The sequence below is a fragment of the Colobus angolensis genome, unplaced genomic scaffold (genome assembly GCF_000951035.1).
Source record: "Colobus angolensis palliatus isolate OR3802 unplaced genomic scaffold, Cang.pa_1.0 Scaffold129, whole genome shotgun sequence".
In the NCBI taxonomy this organism is placed as follows: Eukaryota; Metazoa; Chordata; class Mammalia; order Primates; family Cercopithecidae; genus Colobus; species Colobus angolensis.
The window spans coordinates 744527-762494 of record NW_012114141.1 but is presented as its reverse complement, the minus strand read 5'-3'; the positions used below and the strand labels follow the sequence as shown (position 1 = coordinate 762494).

The window sequence follows — 17968 nt, the reverse complement described above, 5'->3', positions numbered from 1 at the left end:
TTTTTCTTTTTCTGAGATGGAGTCTCGCTCTGTCACCCAGCCTGGAGTACAGTGGCACGATCTCGGCTCACTGCAACCTCTGCCTCCCAAGTTCAAGGGATTCTCCCACCTCAGCCTCCTGAGTAGCTAGGATCACAGGTGCGCACTACCATGCCCAGCTAATTTTTGTATTTTTAGTAGAAATGGGGTTTCAACATGTTGGCCAGATTGGTCTCGAACTCCTGACCTCAGGTGATCTGCCCACCTTGGCCTCCCAAGGTGCTGGGATTACAGGCATGAGCCACTGTGCCAGGGCTAGGAGGGCTTCTGAGAGGAGTTGACATGTGAGCTGAGTCTCCCAACATAAGTAGACATTAACTGGGTGAAGGGGTGGGATGGGGAAAGTTTCAACAAACCAATGTGAAGAATTTGTTAGCAGTGTAGGGTGGGGTGGGGTGGCTAGAAGTGGGCAGAGAAAGTGTGCAAGGATCATGATGAAAATCAGATGCATATTATGTTCAAGGTCATATTCAAAAATAAGGATTTCTTTCTGAAGTTTGTGGGGAGCCACTGAAGTATTTTAGGCGGGGCAATGAGATGCTCAGATTTATTTCATAACTACCACTGTGGCAGCAGTAGATTGGAGAGCAGATGGATGAAGGTAATACGGATTACAAAAACCAGTTAGGAAAATCTTTTACTTCCTAGACAAGAGGGGATAGGGTTAGAATAAGTCAGGAGCAGTGGCTATACAAAGAAGTGTAAAAATGATGACAAATAATAATAGCAAATGTCACAATATACTGAGTACTGTGGCAAATGCGAGGTGTCATAGATGTTGTGCTTTGCAACCCAGATTTCCCCATTCAGGCTTGAGAATTTATTCTTCCAGTTGCTGAGACCCAGAGGCTCAACTTTTCTGAAATTTCCTTAGTTGAGAAGAGATGCTTTGACCAAAACTACCCCTTCTTTTGAGGTGTCTGCTGGCTTATCTGTGATGGGGTATAAAGGCCTGGCCCCTTTTCCCCAACTTGGGATCACGTCAAATGGCTGCCCCCTTCAAAGCTTCTTACGGGATCAGAATGCCACTTCGTTTTCTTTCCTTCCGCAGTTCATGATCCTGGTAATACTCCCTTAATAGTCTATCTGCATTCTAATCTTCATCTTAAAGTTTGCTGTTCAGGGAATACAACCTCCAGATACTGTTTTAAGGTGCTTGCATACATTATCTGAAATTGTAGCAATTTGTCAAAGTAGGAATCATTCTCCCTATTCTACAGATGGGAAAGTTGAGGCTCAGAGATACCATCCTACTCTTAAATAGCAGAGATTGGATTTGAATTCACGTTGCTTTGGCTTGAAAACACCAGGTATTTTCACGTACCATGCTCAAGAGGAAGGCACTGAGTCGAAACAGAATTAAAGGTAGAATTTTTTAAGGAGGGATTTGATTGTCTATTTCATGTGGAGGGCAAGGCAGGGGATGATGATAAAAATGGTTGACTGGCTTGATTGTTCTTCTCACCTGTGTCCTTACCTGTCTTCCTACACCACTACTCTACTTTCAATGTTTGAGAACATCTTCATGAGAAAGTCCTCAAGTAGTAAATGTCTCAAGTGTTAAGGTGTATATAATATGTCTAATGGGATCCCAAAGTCCTAGAGTCAGAGGGCAGCTCTAGGCTGTGAGCTCCTTCAGGAGCAGGGACCAAACATTTTTATCTCTGCTTCTCTCACTTTAACTCCCATTCCCCTAATTCTCACCCCCAACCTAGTGCAAGGTTGGTGCTTATTAAGTGCTGGGTAGACCAAAAAAAGGGAGGTATTCAAGCAGATTTAGAATAAGCTCTCCTGGGCAAAGTCTAGAATCAGCAGGTATTTTTAACGCCACTCCTTGACATGGTCTATGTTTTCCTTCTATTTCCATGGGAAGACTTTTTACAATTCTTGAACAACCCACACTTACTCTAAGAATCATCTAGTAATAGTTTGCATTTCTTTTGTGGTAGGCAGAATGGCCCCCCAAATGAGTCCAAGCCCTAGTCCCTGGAACCCATAAACAGAACATGTTTATGGCTTGGACAACGTAATTATGGTTACAGAGCTTAGGATCTTGGATTGTCTGGGTGGGTCAATGTAATCATAATCCCTTAAAAGCAGAAAACTTCTTTGGCTAGAGTCAGTGAAATACAGCAGAAAAATAAGTTAGATTTAATGTTTGAGAAGGACGCACCAGTGCTGGAGGGGGCCACATGGAGAGTGTGAGAGGGAATGTGAGAAACCCTTCGGAGTAAAGATTGTGTCTGCCCCCACCCCACCATCCCTGACACTGCCCTCCCCTCTGCTTTCTTGCCCAGCTGATAGCCAGCAAGAAAACGGGGACTTCAGTTCTACAACTGCAACCAACAACCTGAGTGAGCTTGGAAGCAGATTATTTCCAGGGCATCTAGTAAGGAACATAGCCCTACTGACACCTTGATTTCAGCCTTATGAGACTTTAAGCAGAGGATGCACCAGAGTCTTCTTGGATTTCTGCCCTATAGAAACAGTGCGATAATCAAGGTGTGTTGTTTTACACCCTAAGTTTGTAGATGTGTTATGCAGAAATAGCAAACAAACACAACTTTGTCAAGTAGGCTATAAAGAGCAGTTCTCAGAGGGAGGTCCCTGAGACCCTTTCAGGGCATATCTGAGGTAAAAATTATTTTCATAAAAATGTTAAAATGTCGCTCACATTTTTCACTATATTGACATTGGCATCAGTGCTGCAAAAGCGATGGTAGGTAAAACTGTTGGGGCTTTAGCTCACATCAAGAAAGTGGCACCACACCGTACTAGTGTTCCCTGTATTTTTCGCCATCACACACTTGCAGAAAAAACATACAGTTTCACTTAACACCGTTCCTGATGCAGTAGGAAAATTGTTATCTTTATTAAATCTTGACCCATGAGTGCATGTCTTTTTCAAATGTTGGGAGACAAATTGCAAAGCACCAGAAAGTGCTTTTGCTGCATTTTAACCTAAAATGGTTGCTACAAAAGGAAAAGCATACATGCCATTGTGTTTGGAGCTGATCTAGCTGTTTTTTTCCCACAGAACATCATTTTTACTTGTAAAATGACTGACAGATAAGGCAGAGCTATTCAGACTTGGGAGATATTTTCTTAAAAATGATTGAAGTGAGCCTGTCACTTCAAGAAAAATAACTGACAGTGTTTGTTGGCAATTATAACATTTGAGCTTCCTAACAAAGATTAGAGTTTTGGAAAGCCTGAACTTGCCACCATAATTTGACAAATTCTCTGTACTTAAAGACTGTCTGGTGAAATCAGCAGTCATATTGTACAACAATAGAAAATGCAGGGTTTTTTGATATTATAAAATAAACTGTGCAAGCATTTGGAACATCTAAATAGCTGAGTGGATCAATATTTTCTGAATGACCAGTGCATGATGCTACAAAATCGTGCATGGGTAAAAGAAACATTGAAAATGCTAGGGCAATTTTATTGATATGATTTCATATTCTGCATTGCAACTAACCTTTGAAATTTAAAAGACTACCACTTGTTGAGTTTGGATGTGGTAAAAAGAAGGACAATTATCTGAAAAAGCTAAAAGTAGCTCTCTCCTTTCCAATGACATGTCCATGTAAGGTCAGGTTTTCAACATTGTACTTCAACCAAAACATCATTTCACAACACATTGAATACGGAAGCAGATATAAGAATGTTGCAATCTTTTATTAAACAAGACACTAAAGATTTGAAAAATTATAAAACAATGCTGCATCTCTCACTGACTATTTTTTGGTGTTGAAAATAGTTTGTTATGAAAGTATTTTATTTATGTTATTATGTAATGGGTCTATTATTGCTATTTAAATAAATTAATAAATATATTCCATTTCCAGTTTCAATTCCTAATATAGCAAACATTAATAAATATAAGCCACAGAAATAAAGCCTCTTTAGGATCTTCAAGAATTTTAAAGTGTATATATTATCTATTGAGACCCAGTGGAGAGCAGGCCATACACAGATATAACTCAGTGGTTCCAAATTTTCACACAGAGCCAACATAAGCCCAGAGGTAGTTTTCACTGGACTTGCACAGATTGGTTCTTGCAGTTTTTTTGTTTATTTGTTTTAGACCAAGTCTTGCCCTGTCACCCAAGCTGGAGTGCAGTAGCACGATCTCGGTTCACTGCAACCTCTGCCTCAGGTTCCAGCGATTCTCCTGCCTCAGCCCCTTGGGGAGCTGGTATTACAGGCATGCACCACCACACCCGGCTAACTTTTGTATTTTAGTAGAGATGGGGTTTCACCATGTTGGCCAGGCTGGTCTCGAACTCCTGACCTCAGGTGATCCGCCTACCTCAGCCTCCCAAAGTGCTGGGATTACAGGCATGAACCACCGTGCCCAGCCGGCTCTTGTCGTCTTTTAAAACAGTTACTGAATTTTAAATGAGCTTTTAATATTTATAGATCAGTAGGTTTTACATGAAATACCAGGTTTTTCAGTTTCTTGGCCTATGGACCTGGGTAGCAGCTGCCTTCTTCTGGACACACACGTTCCAATTTCCCTCCATTCTTCTTACTTTACTCTTTATGTCCCTCTGTTAAAAGCTGTTTTTCCTTATTCTTATGGCTTATGCAGCTCTTGGAAGCATCTGTATTTGTGATGTCCAACCTAAATGGTCTCCTTGATGGCAAGAAGTTGGGGAGAACTGGTTGTGGCTTGAGAATTTTCTATTGCTTTTGGGGGGGATGTTGTACATAATGAGACACCAAGTGCCCAAAACAACAATCTGAGATCATCAGATGAGACAGATCTTTCTGAATTTGGGAGCAAAGAATATTTTAAGGCTAATTTCTCTCAAATTTCCTAATAATCTGCTGCTTGATATGGCAAGTGAATGAGTATAGTGCAAGAAGGATAGCCGAAATAGGGATTACACAGTGAGTTTGGGTTTAGGAGCCAGAGTATCCATATTTAAATCCTGGCTCTGAACTTTCATAGCTCTGCAATCCTGGCAAGCTACCTAATCTCTCTGTGTCTCAGTTTCCTCATCTGCAAAGTAAGGCTATTAATACTACTGATCTCACAAGGATGTTGGGAGGATTAAATGAGATAGTACACTACAAGCACTTAGAACAGTGCCTGGCACACAGTAACCTTTTGTTATGAACTGAATATTAGTGTCTCTCCAAAATTCATATATGAAGCCCTACCCCTCAATGTGATGGTATGATGAGGTGGGGACTTTTGGAGAGAATTAGGCTTAGATGAGGTCATGAGGGTGGGATCCTTGTGACGAGATTAGTACCCTTATAAGAAGAGACCAGAAAGCTAGCTCACTCTCCCTATCATGATAGGACATAGTAAGAAGATGGCTGTTTGCAAGCCAGAAGTGAGCCCTCACCAGGAGCCAAATTGACTTGTACTTTGATCTTCGACTTTCCAGACTTTAGAACTACGAGAAGTAAATTTCTGTTGTTTCAGCTACCTAGTTTGTGGTATTTTGTTATAGCAACTTGAACTGACTAAGACACTCTTCAATAATTCATAGATATTATTTTTATTGTTCTTTTGAGAAGAACTTGAGTCTGACTGTGAAAAGGAAAGTAAACTGCCTTAAGGTTCTGCCAGGCCAACTGCACTCTGTCCTCTCCGTCCCATCTCACAGACTCCAGGAATCCTGACATAAGTGTAGCGATCCCAACAGATCTTTGTGAATGACAAGGTGCATCATTTAATTGATAGACACAAACGCTTAATCTACCTGTTAAATCTACAGTGGATTAAAGATTGATCATAAGGAATATTAACAAGTCTATTCATTCATTTACTTATTTTATTAATCATCTCTGTATTTATTAAATGTCTGTTGAGTGTTTACTATGTTCCAGGTACATAGATATGAAAGTTCATGTCTTGGTATGGGGTTAGAAATAATCACCAGATATTTCCATAATATTGTATCTAAATATTTTCATTCCTTGTTTATTAGAAGCAGTGATCCATGTTTCCATTGTACTATGAAAGAGCTACTTCTAATCTGAGGCCACATTGCGTACCTGAAATAAATTACTGTCAGGAAATTGCCTTGAAAAGAGAAACAAGACCACAACTCTTAGAAGAATTCTGTAAGTACCCAATTTATTAATAAAACAATATAGCTTAAATAGTTACGAGTTTTTCAGTCATACAATTTTACCATCCTTCCCAAAATGTTGTGCATTTTGTTGACATGTATTTGCAAGATTAGGATCTATAATTGTAACTCTGGAAATCATACAAGGCATTTTATTTGCTTGTTAATACTGCTCTCCCCTTCAAACAAACAACAAATTTTGCCTTGTGATTTACTTCTTCATCTCTCTGACCAAAAATAAACTCCACTTTGTGCCTTTTATGCTGGCAAAAACACTTGCCTGTTTCTCTGCAAGAAGATTATACAAGTTAAACATTCATCTTTTTGGTTCCAGACTGGCCAGCTTATATTGAAACAAAACACCTCCTCCCCAAACAATCATTCCAGGCATTTCTGCTTATAGAGTTTGTTCTCAGAAGTGATAGAAAGGAGGCAAGAAGTTCCCACACTAGGCTCAAGGGTCAACTTAGTGGACCAGATATTGGGAGCTGTGCTGCATGGCCATGTGCCATGCGTAAGTTTCTGTTGTTGTGGTTCCAATGAAGACTCTTTGAGGTCACTTCTAGGGATTGACACCATCTATGCAGTGGTGTGTGATGCCACTTTTAAGAGGGCACGGACTGGCCAGGAGGAGCACTTTCTAGTCTTGTGTAAGGAAGAGGTGTGAGTATAAAGCAGCGAGACTGATTTGAGGTGTGCAGCTTCTGGACTCAGTCTCATTACTTTCTACTGTTGCCCCTGAGTCAGGCAGGACTTTTATGCTACTGTCAGGAAGAGGTGCCATTCTCAAGCAGACTAGAAGCTGCCCTGTATTTGATGGTCTCCATCATGACATCCTTAAGTCTAGAGTCTCACTCCTCTTGGTGTAGTTCAGGGACTGCATTAGCATCACCTGGAGCCTTGTTAAAGATGCAGAATCTTGGGTCCCACACAGACCTATGTATCACAATCTGAATTTTAATAAGACTTGCAGGTGATTTGTGTACATAGTAAAAAGTATGAGAGGTGCTGGGCTAGATGACCCATACCTACCTCAAAAAGATCCACCTCAAAAAGAAGAAGTGAATAAACCTCTTCTTTAGTAGAGAGACCATTCTCAGCAGGGAGGAATTAGAGATAACAACTGCAAAAACCATCTGGGTTTTTCTCTTTTTATTTTAAACATGCAAAATACAGTCCATGCATCTGCCATTTTAAAAAGTCTCTCATCCTATAGCAGATAAAACCAAGTATATTTTGGCTATCAACGTTCAATAAATGTTTCAAAATGCTTTAGAGTGTAAAGATAAGAAATTTAGCAAAATTTCAACAAACCTGTATAAAAAATGGATACAGATACCATTTTATTTCAAGGCGACATGCTGTAATGTAAATAGTAAGTTATTATTATCTGTATTTCTTTGTAAAAAGTTAACAATACAAGGGTTTAACAGATCCAGGCCTCAGGGCTACACATGCAAAAAAAATCATCAGATAGTTAAAAATCACCAAAACGTGCTATTTTTAAATGTGTATGTGTTGTTTTTTTAAAGTACAGGAGTAGTAGAAGTATTAAATATGAAATATTAGCAGGAGTAGTATTTCGGAACTCTGTAAAACTGTGTGGGGAGTTCATGGTGCTAGTGTTCTGGAAGATTCATACATTTCTGATGAACATTTTGGTTTAATTCCTTTGCCATTGTAATAGTCCACAACTTGGTTTGGGACTTCAGCCAACACACTCTTTGCCAGGGCAGCTGGAGATGCCTGCAGGGAAGAAGAAATCATCATGACATTGGCTTCTGGTCAAAGGAACCAGACTCAACCTAAAAGATTTGAGTCCTGCTCTGGGCAGCTAAGTTTCATTCACTTTCATTTATTCATTATTTGCCAAGGGTCTACTTCAAGCAAGAGTTGTCAGATTGTTGGAAAATGGGCCTTTAATTTCATTATTATATATTTTATGCCTGTCTCAAACTGTAAAACTATTTACATCTGAAGATGAGTAAAAGTTGGATGGGAGAATGAATTGTTATGCAGTTTTATTTCTAATTTTCACTCAACTTTAGACACTTATTTATGTTCCAGGTGCCACACTAGGGTTTAAGGGTCTACAGTTCTTGCCTCAGAAAGGCTGTAATCACATGAGGGGAGCTAGGCATGGCCAACATTAACCCCACTATGAGGCAGAATATGATACATGCTATAGAGCAGCAGTGTCACGTCACATGGGAGCTTATTAGCAATGTAGACTCTCAGACCCAACTCAGAGCTACTGAATCACAATCTGCCTTTTAACTTGATGTGCTAGTGATTCATATGCATATTAAAATTTGAGAAGCACTTCTCTAGAGAATCACAAACAGTGAGGCCAGGGCATAAAAAACATAGAGACCAACTTATCTTGGAGGCTTCTAAGAGGAGGTGGCTTTTAAATTGAGCATATTTTAATACATAGAGAAGGGGTAGGGGAATGGCATTTGACCATCCTAGGGACAGTGAGTCACCTGATGGAGCTGAAGGAAGTGTGTATGGCAGGTGGGGGATGAGGGGGTTTAGGGGTAGATGTAGGATTGATTGGGCATTTGGTTGGAAAATTGGCTTGAGACCAGGTGATGGAGAGTCTTGAATGCCACACTAATTCATTTAGCCTTTATTCTATCAGCCTTGTGGATCTACTGCATGATTTTGGGGCAGGGGCACAGGAGGACCATGTGATTTATGGTGATGATTCTGCAGCAGAGAAAGGTTGAGGCTGATATCATACATGGACTCTGGAGTCATTCTTGCAGGCCTGGGCTTTACTCCTGGCTCTGGCATTTAGTACTAACTGTACAACCCCTGGACAAGCAACTTCAATGGCCTGAGCCTCATTATTAGCTATTATTGAAGAGATTAAAAGCTTGAGGCAGACTTAACAAGTGTTTGAGATTCCAAAAGAAAGAGGGCTGGACTGAATACCATGTGACCTGGTTTTCAGTTCTTTCTTTTCTGTGACTTGCCACTTGGCCATTTAACTTTACTAAGCCCTGCTGTTCTTAGAGGCAAAAGAGAAAAGAAAAGAATTCACTCTATCTCACAGAGTCTCAAAATAAGAGACATGCATCTTTTAAGCAATCTGAAAACACTGTAGAGAGTTTTTCTAAAGTGATCTTTCACATTTTGAAGATGTCATAGCATGATGGACATTTGTGATCTACAGATGTCCCTTTATTTTATAAATAACCGCTCAGGGTTGTGTGTTACATCATGGTCCATGTGTATAGCAGGGCAGATACAAAAGTCATTTATACCCTTTTCTCTCTGGCTGTTTCTCATTCGAAGGTTAGAAAGTCAAATCCTTGATTGTCTGGCTTCCTTTACATCTAGGGATGACAATGTGACCCAATTCCGTCCTTTGAGATAGAAGTGAAAATTTCCTAGGGGAGGTTTTTTGGAAAGCTTTTCTCTCCTGGTTAAAAGTTAAAAGACTTTTTCCTTGTGAAAAATCTTTAACAATACAAGAGTTTAACAGATTCTGGACTCAGGGCTACACATGCAAAAAAAAATTGTCAGATAGTTAAAAATTACCAAAATGTCCTATTTTTAAAGATGTATGTGTTTTTTTTAAGTACAGGAGTAGTAAAAGTATTAAATATGAAATATGGCAGAAGTAGTATTTTGGAACTCTGTAAAAGTGTGTGGAGGTCATAGTGCCAGTGTTCTGGAAAACTTGTACATTTCTTTTTTTTTTTTTTTTTTTGAGATGGCGTCTCACTCTGTCACCCAGGCTGGAGTGTAGTGGCGCGATCTCAGCTCACTGTAACCTCTGCCTCCCGGGTTCAAGCAATTCTCCTGTTTCAGCCTCCAGAGTAGTTGAGATTACAGGCGCCCACCACCACGCCCAGCTAATTTTATATTTTTAGTAGACACGGGGTGTCACCATACTGGCCAGGCTGGTCTCGAACTCCTGACCTCAGGTGATCCACCCACCTCAGCCTCTCAAAGTCCTGAGATTACAGGCGTGAGCCACCACTCCTGGCCTCGAAGACTTGTACATTTCTGATGAACATTTTGGTTTAATCCCTTTGCCATTGTAATAGTCCAGGACTTAGTTTGGAACTTCAGCCAACACGCTCTAGACACAGTTGGCCCTATGTCCCTTTCCTCTTCCTTTCTATTGTGAAATAGAATGTGATTACTGGAGCTGTAGCAACCATTTATCATTATGTAGGAAGAGCAAAGGGAATCACAAAGTGCTGGCTCTGACACTATTGAATCACTGATCCAGCAGCAATGAGCCCCTCACTTCTAGCTATACGAGAAAAAATATGTTCTATTTGTATAATCCAGGGTTTCTCAATCTTGAGACTATTGACATTTGGGGCTGAATAATTCTTTGTGTGGGGGACTGTCCGGTGCATTGTAGGAAGTTTAGCAGCATCCTTAGCCTCTCCCCACTAGATATGAATAGAAGCTCTGTATTTGTTACCATCAAAAATGTCAGATATTCCAAAATGTTTCCTGGGGCATAATGTTACCCTTGGTCAAGAACCATTTATGTAATCTCTGTAAGATGGATTTACTGTTGCTTGCAGCAAAAAATATTCCTAAACCAGTCTGTCACGTAGATCTTCCTCTGATGATGGTAATATTCTATATCTGTGCTGTCCAATATGGGAGTTCTTAGTCTCATGCAACTATTGAGTCCTTGAAATAAGACAAGTCTGACTGAGGAACTGAGTTTGAAATTTTATTTTCTTTTAATGAATTTAAATATAAATAGCTACATGTGGTTAGCGGCTACCATATTGGACAGCATTGTTCCCAAAGGATTCCCCCATCCCCTTGCATCTCTGTGCTGGCAAGCAAATAAGGCTTTAGGGACATGTATTGGGTGGGAAAGGGTCAAGAATATGAATGAAACTGGTAATAACTGTAATAAAAGCTTTATTTATTAACCACCTACATGGACCAGGCACTGTCTTAAGCTTTATATAGACAACACCTTATCTTTGCAATGCGTGTATCATTTACCTCATTTTATAGATGAAAGTCTGTGGCGTGGAGAGGTTAAATAACTTGCCCAGAGTCACATAGCTTAAAGCATACGATAATTTGAGTGTGTCTCCTAAATTAATGTGCTGGAAACTTAATTATCAATGCAACAGGGTTGGGAAGTGGGGTCTCATAAGAGGTCAGTATCATGGGAGCAGGTTAGTTATCATGAGAGTGGGTTGTTATAAAAGAGAGTCTGCCCCTTGTGCTTTCCTTCTCTCTGTCTTACATGTTTGCTTGTACCTTCCATAGCTCTGCCATGAGATGACCCTCGGAGTTGCTGGTGCTATGCTCTTGGACTTCCCAGACTCCAAAACCATGAGCCAAATAAACTTCTGTTCTTTATAAATTATCCAGTCTGTGATATTCTGTTATATGAGCAGGAAAAAAGACCATAACATAACTTGTGCCCTGTAAACTCTAAAGCTCTGAGTTATCATGCAGAGCAGAAAAAGAGAGGCAATTCATGGGCTAATGGCTTACATAAAATGATTTAAGCTGCTACCTTCCCTTTTATTTATGGCTTATTGAATTCAAAGTAGATTAGTTTGGGTAATGAAATGGCTTTCAAAATCTAATTTGAAATCTGTGAAGATAAGATGGGTGAGTATGCTCCTGGTATTCTTCCTTGGTCATTCACAGAGCAGCCAGAGACTTTGTGTAGCACAGAGACTATGAGTAGCAGCCTACTTCCTTGCTCTGCCCCTAGCATTCCTCTTGTTGCCAATGTCCCTGAAATTCCCAGCTCTCTAAGGCTGTCTTTCCTCAAATACTTAACTTAAGCTGTAAGCCTTTTCCCATGGCTAATCCTGTCTGCTTTGAGGTCCTATAGCAACATTTTAATTCTTCTCAACCACCCACAGGTTGCTTAGCATGTGATTTTTCTGCTGGTACCTTTCTCCCAGTCATGCAATTCTCCAATAAATGTCTTGAGGCCTGGATCCATGGTTGTATCATTTCATTGTGGTCCTAGTGACTAGCATGTGCCTTGCACAGAACAAGCATTCTGTAAGTGTTTTGGGGAAGAGGAGGAGGCTTGAGGGTAGAGGTTAGAACCTTTCATAGCTCAGTGGCATTGTGTTAGCACACAAGTGTGTGTTGGGGGAGGTGGGGAGGTGGGGGATGCAGAAGGCAGAAAGGGTGATTTGGGGAAGTTAATGAATCTCCTAGACAGTGAACTCTTTGATCCTGCTTCACTATGCAAAGCTATCACTGGTATTCAGTGACGTGGCTACCTATTTTGTCTGGCTGAAAAGAATACAGTATTAAAATCAGGAAAAACACCCTTTCCTCCATCTTAGACACCTTGGGAGAAACTAGCTTCATTAATGAACATAATTGCAACAAATTTGGCCTGCTCTACCTCATCCCTCTGCAAAGAATACTACTTCTTTTTAACTCTACTCCTTGCTGTCCATAGGCAGACAACTTGAGGGCTTAGTGCATCTCTTTCATTAAGGAGTACCTTTATTTGGAAATCTCTTCCTAGGGAAACTTGAGGATGGGATATAACAACACAATTACCCCTCATCCACATGCATAGCCCTGGGAGCTTGTGGGAAGATTGACTGCTGCTGCTGTTACTTGGAAACTCTCTCCGTACTCAACTCTGTAGCCAGGGATTGAGTTTCTGCTCCTTCAGTGATTTTAATTACACTGCAGCCCTCCTTAAAAGTAGAGTAGTAATTGTGTGGCAGTACAGTTATGAACAGTACCTCATCATCCAAGGAGCCTTGGGATGTGCAGTTACTTCCCTATGAAGTCTGGGTAGGTCAGGAAATGTAGGGTTCAGCGGAGGCAGCTGAGCTGGTGATTTATCTGAATTCTCATTTTAAAGCCTGTCCAAAGAAGGTGGCAGAACAAACAGCAATTTCTGAAGAGCATATGCTAAAGGCTCTCACACTAGGACTGGTACCAGGATTACAGTCAAGTATGCATGGGAGTGGGAGAATGGGTGGATCATTGTTTTGATGATCCATTTAGCTTTCCACCTCTCATCTGTAATTTCCTTACACAGTGTAGGTGAGATTCCAGTGTGAACCCAAATTGGGAGTCAGATGTGTCTGGATATATCTGATAAACTCACTATGAAGAATGTCAGGGATTCGTTTGAATGAGTTTTTGACTGGAGGAGAAAGGCTTTACCAAATAAGCTTGAAGTGGAGGGGATGGCATCCTGCCTGACCCAAATAACTGATTTGAGCCCTATGAAGGGAGGGACTGCCATGGAAGTTAATGAAGATGCTTTCCAGCAGGGATCTTTGACATATCTCACTGCATTAATGGCTCAGGTGACAGAGGGGACTCTGTAGCATGGAAAGGAGAGGACTCTCTTATTTTCCAAGGAGACCCCGGATAAGCTTTAGGGTACTGAAGATTCTGAAGATTCCCTGTTGCCAGGGTAGCTCAAGTTTAGTCACCAGCCCTGGGGAGTGGTATAGTTGGCATCTGCAGCAGTGCAGAGGGCAAGGCCACAGTAGAAAGCAGCGGCTGGGCATATGCTCTGCTCTTGGGTGGCTTTCACAAGAAGCACAAAACAAAAAACAAAGGCTATCCGGGAATACCCGTTACCCCCACAGATGCCAAGATACAACTAGGATACTCTAGAGGGGTCTTCAGGACTACCATTATCCCCGAGGGAGCTTTTATGAATTCAAGATGTCCTTCTGGGTGGTTATAGCTCAATAGGTGCAGGGATTTGTGAAAATTTAAAAAATGCTCCTTCCTCCATGAACACAATATATCAAAACCTGGGAATGTGGAAAAATTGTTACCAAGCATTTTTTCAATGTTATACTAGAGCATTGTCTAATGGTTCTCCCTCAAGGCCCTTGGGGAATGCAATGCTGCTTGACTGACTTACTATTTCTTATTGGTAAGAGCCCAAGACTGTAAAGTTAGGTATTAATTTGTAGAAAACTGATAGCATGCAAGTGATTTCTGTCCCATAGAGAGGGCAATTCAAAGATTACTTTTGTTGTTGTTGTTGTTGTTTTACCCTCTTGGCCATTAATCAGTTTTCAATCTACCTTAGCAAACTTATTTAGCATTTTTTTCCCACTGACTTTAACTGTCTTTTTATTTATTTATTTATTTATTTATTTATTTATTTATTTATTTATTTATTTAGAGACCAAGTCTCACTCTCATCACCCAGGCAGGAGTGCAGTAATGCCATCTCGGCTCACAGCAACCTTTACCTCCCAGGTTCAAGTGATTCTCCTGCCTCAGCCTCCCGAGTAGCTGGGATTACAGGCGCCCGCCAGCATGCCCAGCTAATTTTTGTATTTTTAGTAGAGACAGAGTTTTACCATGTTGGCCAGGCTGGTCTCGAACTCTTGAGCTCAGGCGATCCACCCACCTTGGCCTCCCAAAGTGCTGGGATTACAGGGGTGAGCCACTGCGCCCAGCCTTATATACTCTTTTGAACTAATTTTATCATCTTGTTTTGAAGGAGTTAAGTAAATCTTTGATGCTGCTTACTATATTTTTATAGAGGATTTGGGTTTCTATCATTTTGGAAATATACTTCTGCCAGGGCACATGCCTTGACAAGCAAAACATAGGCTGCATTTCAGTTTCTCCTTGGTACTTTGGGCAGGCACATTTGGGCAGGGAACAAGCTGCCCAACTGTAGGCAGTCCTAGATGCACTAGAGATCCTAAATTATATGAATTATAGGGCAAGAATCAGTGAAATTTTGCCTACAATAGTTAGCATGACTCCTGATCTATAACTCAATTTATAATTTGTTTCTCCAAAGAGTCATGCTCTACATATCCTTGTTGTGAGAGGTGACGTGGCCCAGGAAGGGATAGCTAAACCAGGTCATCTCCCACAGCAAGGGTATGTAGAGCATAGCTGGTGTTGCTTCAAGAATGGTGGACCACTATAAACACTGGTGGACAAATGTGGGAGGAGAGCATGCTTTGGTTCTGCTCTTCCATGGGAAGTGCCCCAGTGTGTATATGCATACGTGTTTGAAGTTCCTGAAGGGCACGAACTGGACGATGTCTCGAAGAACAGGCTCTCCCTTGGGTGACCTCAGAATCCCATCATCACCATCCAGCATCTGCATGTCACTGAAGTCAGCATTCCCTACTCCCACGATGATGACTGACATGGGGAGGTGGGAGGCATGAACAATGGCCTCCCGGGTATCGGCCATGTCTGTGATGACACCGTCTGTCAGGATCAGCAGGATGAAGTATTGCTGCAATCAGATGCCCGATGATGACAGGAGGTGAAGAGGTGAGGGAGACAAGGACAATACAATACCAGTTAGACACCCAGGTGGACTCACTTTACATTGACCAACGCAACAGTGATGACAGACATTTTTTGAGTGTCTGTGCTGACATTCCTAAAGGCTTAGAGTTCTGATGCATGGAGCTTAAAGGTAGGCATGGTAATTATAGCTTAATTATAATAACTACCTCGCTGACAGTTACAAAGAAAGAGCAACAGACCAAGAGTTAGGAGGACTGGCTTCAACGCCTCATTCTGTGAGACCCTGGGATGATTCCTTAACTCCTCTGTGTCTGAGCTTCTTCATTTCTCAAATAATTTATATGATCTTCTTTGCTTGAAGATATTTAAAAATCTAAAGCTATGACATCCAATACAAAGATGACTAGCCCCATGAGACTACTCAGCCCTTGAAATGTGGCTAGAGCAAGTGATGAACTGAATTTTATATTTTATTTAATTGTAATGAATTTAAATTTAATATTAAAATTGGATAACCAATTCAGTTATTAGAAACATTTTAAGTATGTTTGGAACAACTTCAGTACATCAATTTACTTTTTCAACTATCTATAAAATCTAAACAAAGATAAAGTATTTATGATGATAACTTAGTATCCAAATTGACATGCTGTAAGTATAAAATACATGTGGATTTTGAAGACTTAGCACACAAAATAGAAAACAAATTATTTCATTAATAATTTTTTTATATGGAATACATGCTAAAATGACAATATGTTGTCTATGTTGGGTTAAATAAAATATATACTTAAAATGGATTTCTCTGTTTCTTTTTACTTTTTAAAATACAGTTACTGAAGAATTTAAAATTGTGTACATAACTCGTGTTATATTTCCACTGGATGGCACTAGTCTAAAGTCCTGCTATGAGAGGGTCAGGGTTGCAGTCTCTCCCTCTGAAGGCCATGTGCCACAAAGGTGGCAGCTCTTCTCTAGGCACACTTGCAGAAGGTTGCAGTGCTCCCATGACTTCCTGCTTTAAATCCTGACTTCTGGCTTGCAGCCCACCTGGCCCCTTTCCATCTGGGAAGCTGGAAGATGACTCAGCTGAGATGGGAATTGGAGGAAAGGTGCTGTACTCAGCAGCACAGGAAAGCCTTGGGAAGTACTTTGGGGGCTGGAGAAGGATGACCCATTGGAGGTCATTACTGTTTTTAGTCAACATGAGTGGCACCATGATGGCCTTTACTGGTAAGAGGAAAGAGAAGCAGATTAGTCAGATACAGCTCAGGCTAAACAGAAAATAACTTTCAATATAATCCTGCAAGGTGCCCAACATTTATAGGGAGTAAGTGTGAAATTAAGCCATTTCACATTGCCATACTTCAAAGGAGAAAGATTGGATAGAAGAGTGATGTTTTGAAAACATCTGGTTTTGAGAATAATGTACTTAAGGTTGCAAATAGTTTGGTAGTGCTGAAGAGTTTCATTTTTTTTTTCTGTGAGCCTGAAAAAAATGTTTTAAATGAAAAATGTGAGCTAGAGATAGGTGAACTTCACACTATGATGAAGATAGCCACATGTTCTGAATGCTTTTCATACAGCCTAATGTAAAGGCTAATTCTATTCCATGTCCATTAACCACTCACCCCAGTCCTAGCTGAATTCCCGTTCCCAGGAATTCCCAATCTGAAATCCTGGTTTTCAGATTCATTCAAGTTGTGTATTTCCATCTATGTCTATACTTTCTGAGTTATATATGTTCACAAGGAAGTTGGCTTGAGAGTTTAGAGAAGGATTTCAGTAGGATGAAGTGATGGAGGAGCTAGGGAGGTGCAGAGAGAAATGGCAGAAAGAGGCAATATTGGTGGTTTGGGGATGGAGGGAAGGAGTATAGAATATACCAGAATCATAAGTCACCCTCTCTAGAGTACATCTGGAAGACCAGGGCAGATGGCACACCCTAAAGGAGACTGCTTCTGATTCATGAGCAGGTGGGCCCTTGAGTGAATCACACTTCTGTGTCTACTTCCTTTATCCTCTGCCTTCCCCTAACTCCTGTCTGATCTGATCTTAGAGTTCAGGGGATGAATCTTCCCTACCTGATAAATGACTTAAGAAATAAAACAATCTGGGGCGGATGTGCCCAAGATGGCCGAATAGGAACAGCTCCAGCCTCCAGCTCCCAGCGTGAGTGACACAGAAGACAGGTGATTTCTGCATTTTCAACAGAGGTACTGGGTTTATCTCACTGGGGAGTGCCGGACAATTGGTGCTGGTCAGCTGGTGCAGCCCGATCAGTGAGAGCTGAAGCACGGCGAGGCATCGCCTCACCTGGGAAGTGCAAGGGGGAAGGGAATCCCTTTTCCTAGCCAAGGGAAACTGAGACACACAACACCTGGAAAATCAGGTAACTCCCACCCTAACACTGCGCTTTACCAAGGGTCTTAGTAAACGGCACACCAGGAGATTATATCCCACACCTAGCTCAGAGGGTGCCACGCCCATGGAGCCTCCCTCATTGCTAGCACAGCAGTCTGAGATCTAACTGCAAGGCGGCAGTGAGGCTGGGGGAGGGGTGCCTGCCATTGCTGAGGCTTAAG

At 41.1% G+C, this 17968-nt stretch overlaps 1 protein-coding gene across 4 annotated transcripts in view; it reads right to left on the bottom strand.

Annotated features, from left to right (window-relative positions):
• Nucleotides 1–7274: 7274 nt before the first annotated feature.
• CPNE4 (copine IV) overlaps nt 7275–17968 on the bottom strand; it is a 510039-nt gene continuing 499345 nt past the window's right edge. For all 4 annotated transcript variants that reach the window (XM_011933669.1, XM_011933666.1, XM_011933667.1 and 1 more), the window contains 2 exons: nt 15130–15366; nt 7275–7883 (listed from right to left, as the gene is read on the bottom strand). In XM_011933669.1, coding sequence (XP_011789059.1) covers nt 7749–7883; nt 15130–15366 — 372 coding nt within the window. In that variant the 3' untranslated portion in view covers nt 7275–7748. The remainder of the gene's footprint in view (nt 7884–15129; nt 15367–17968) is intronic.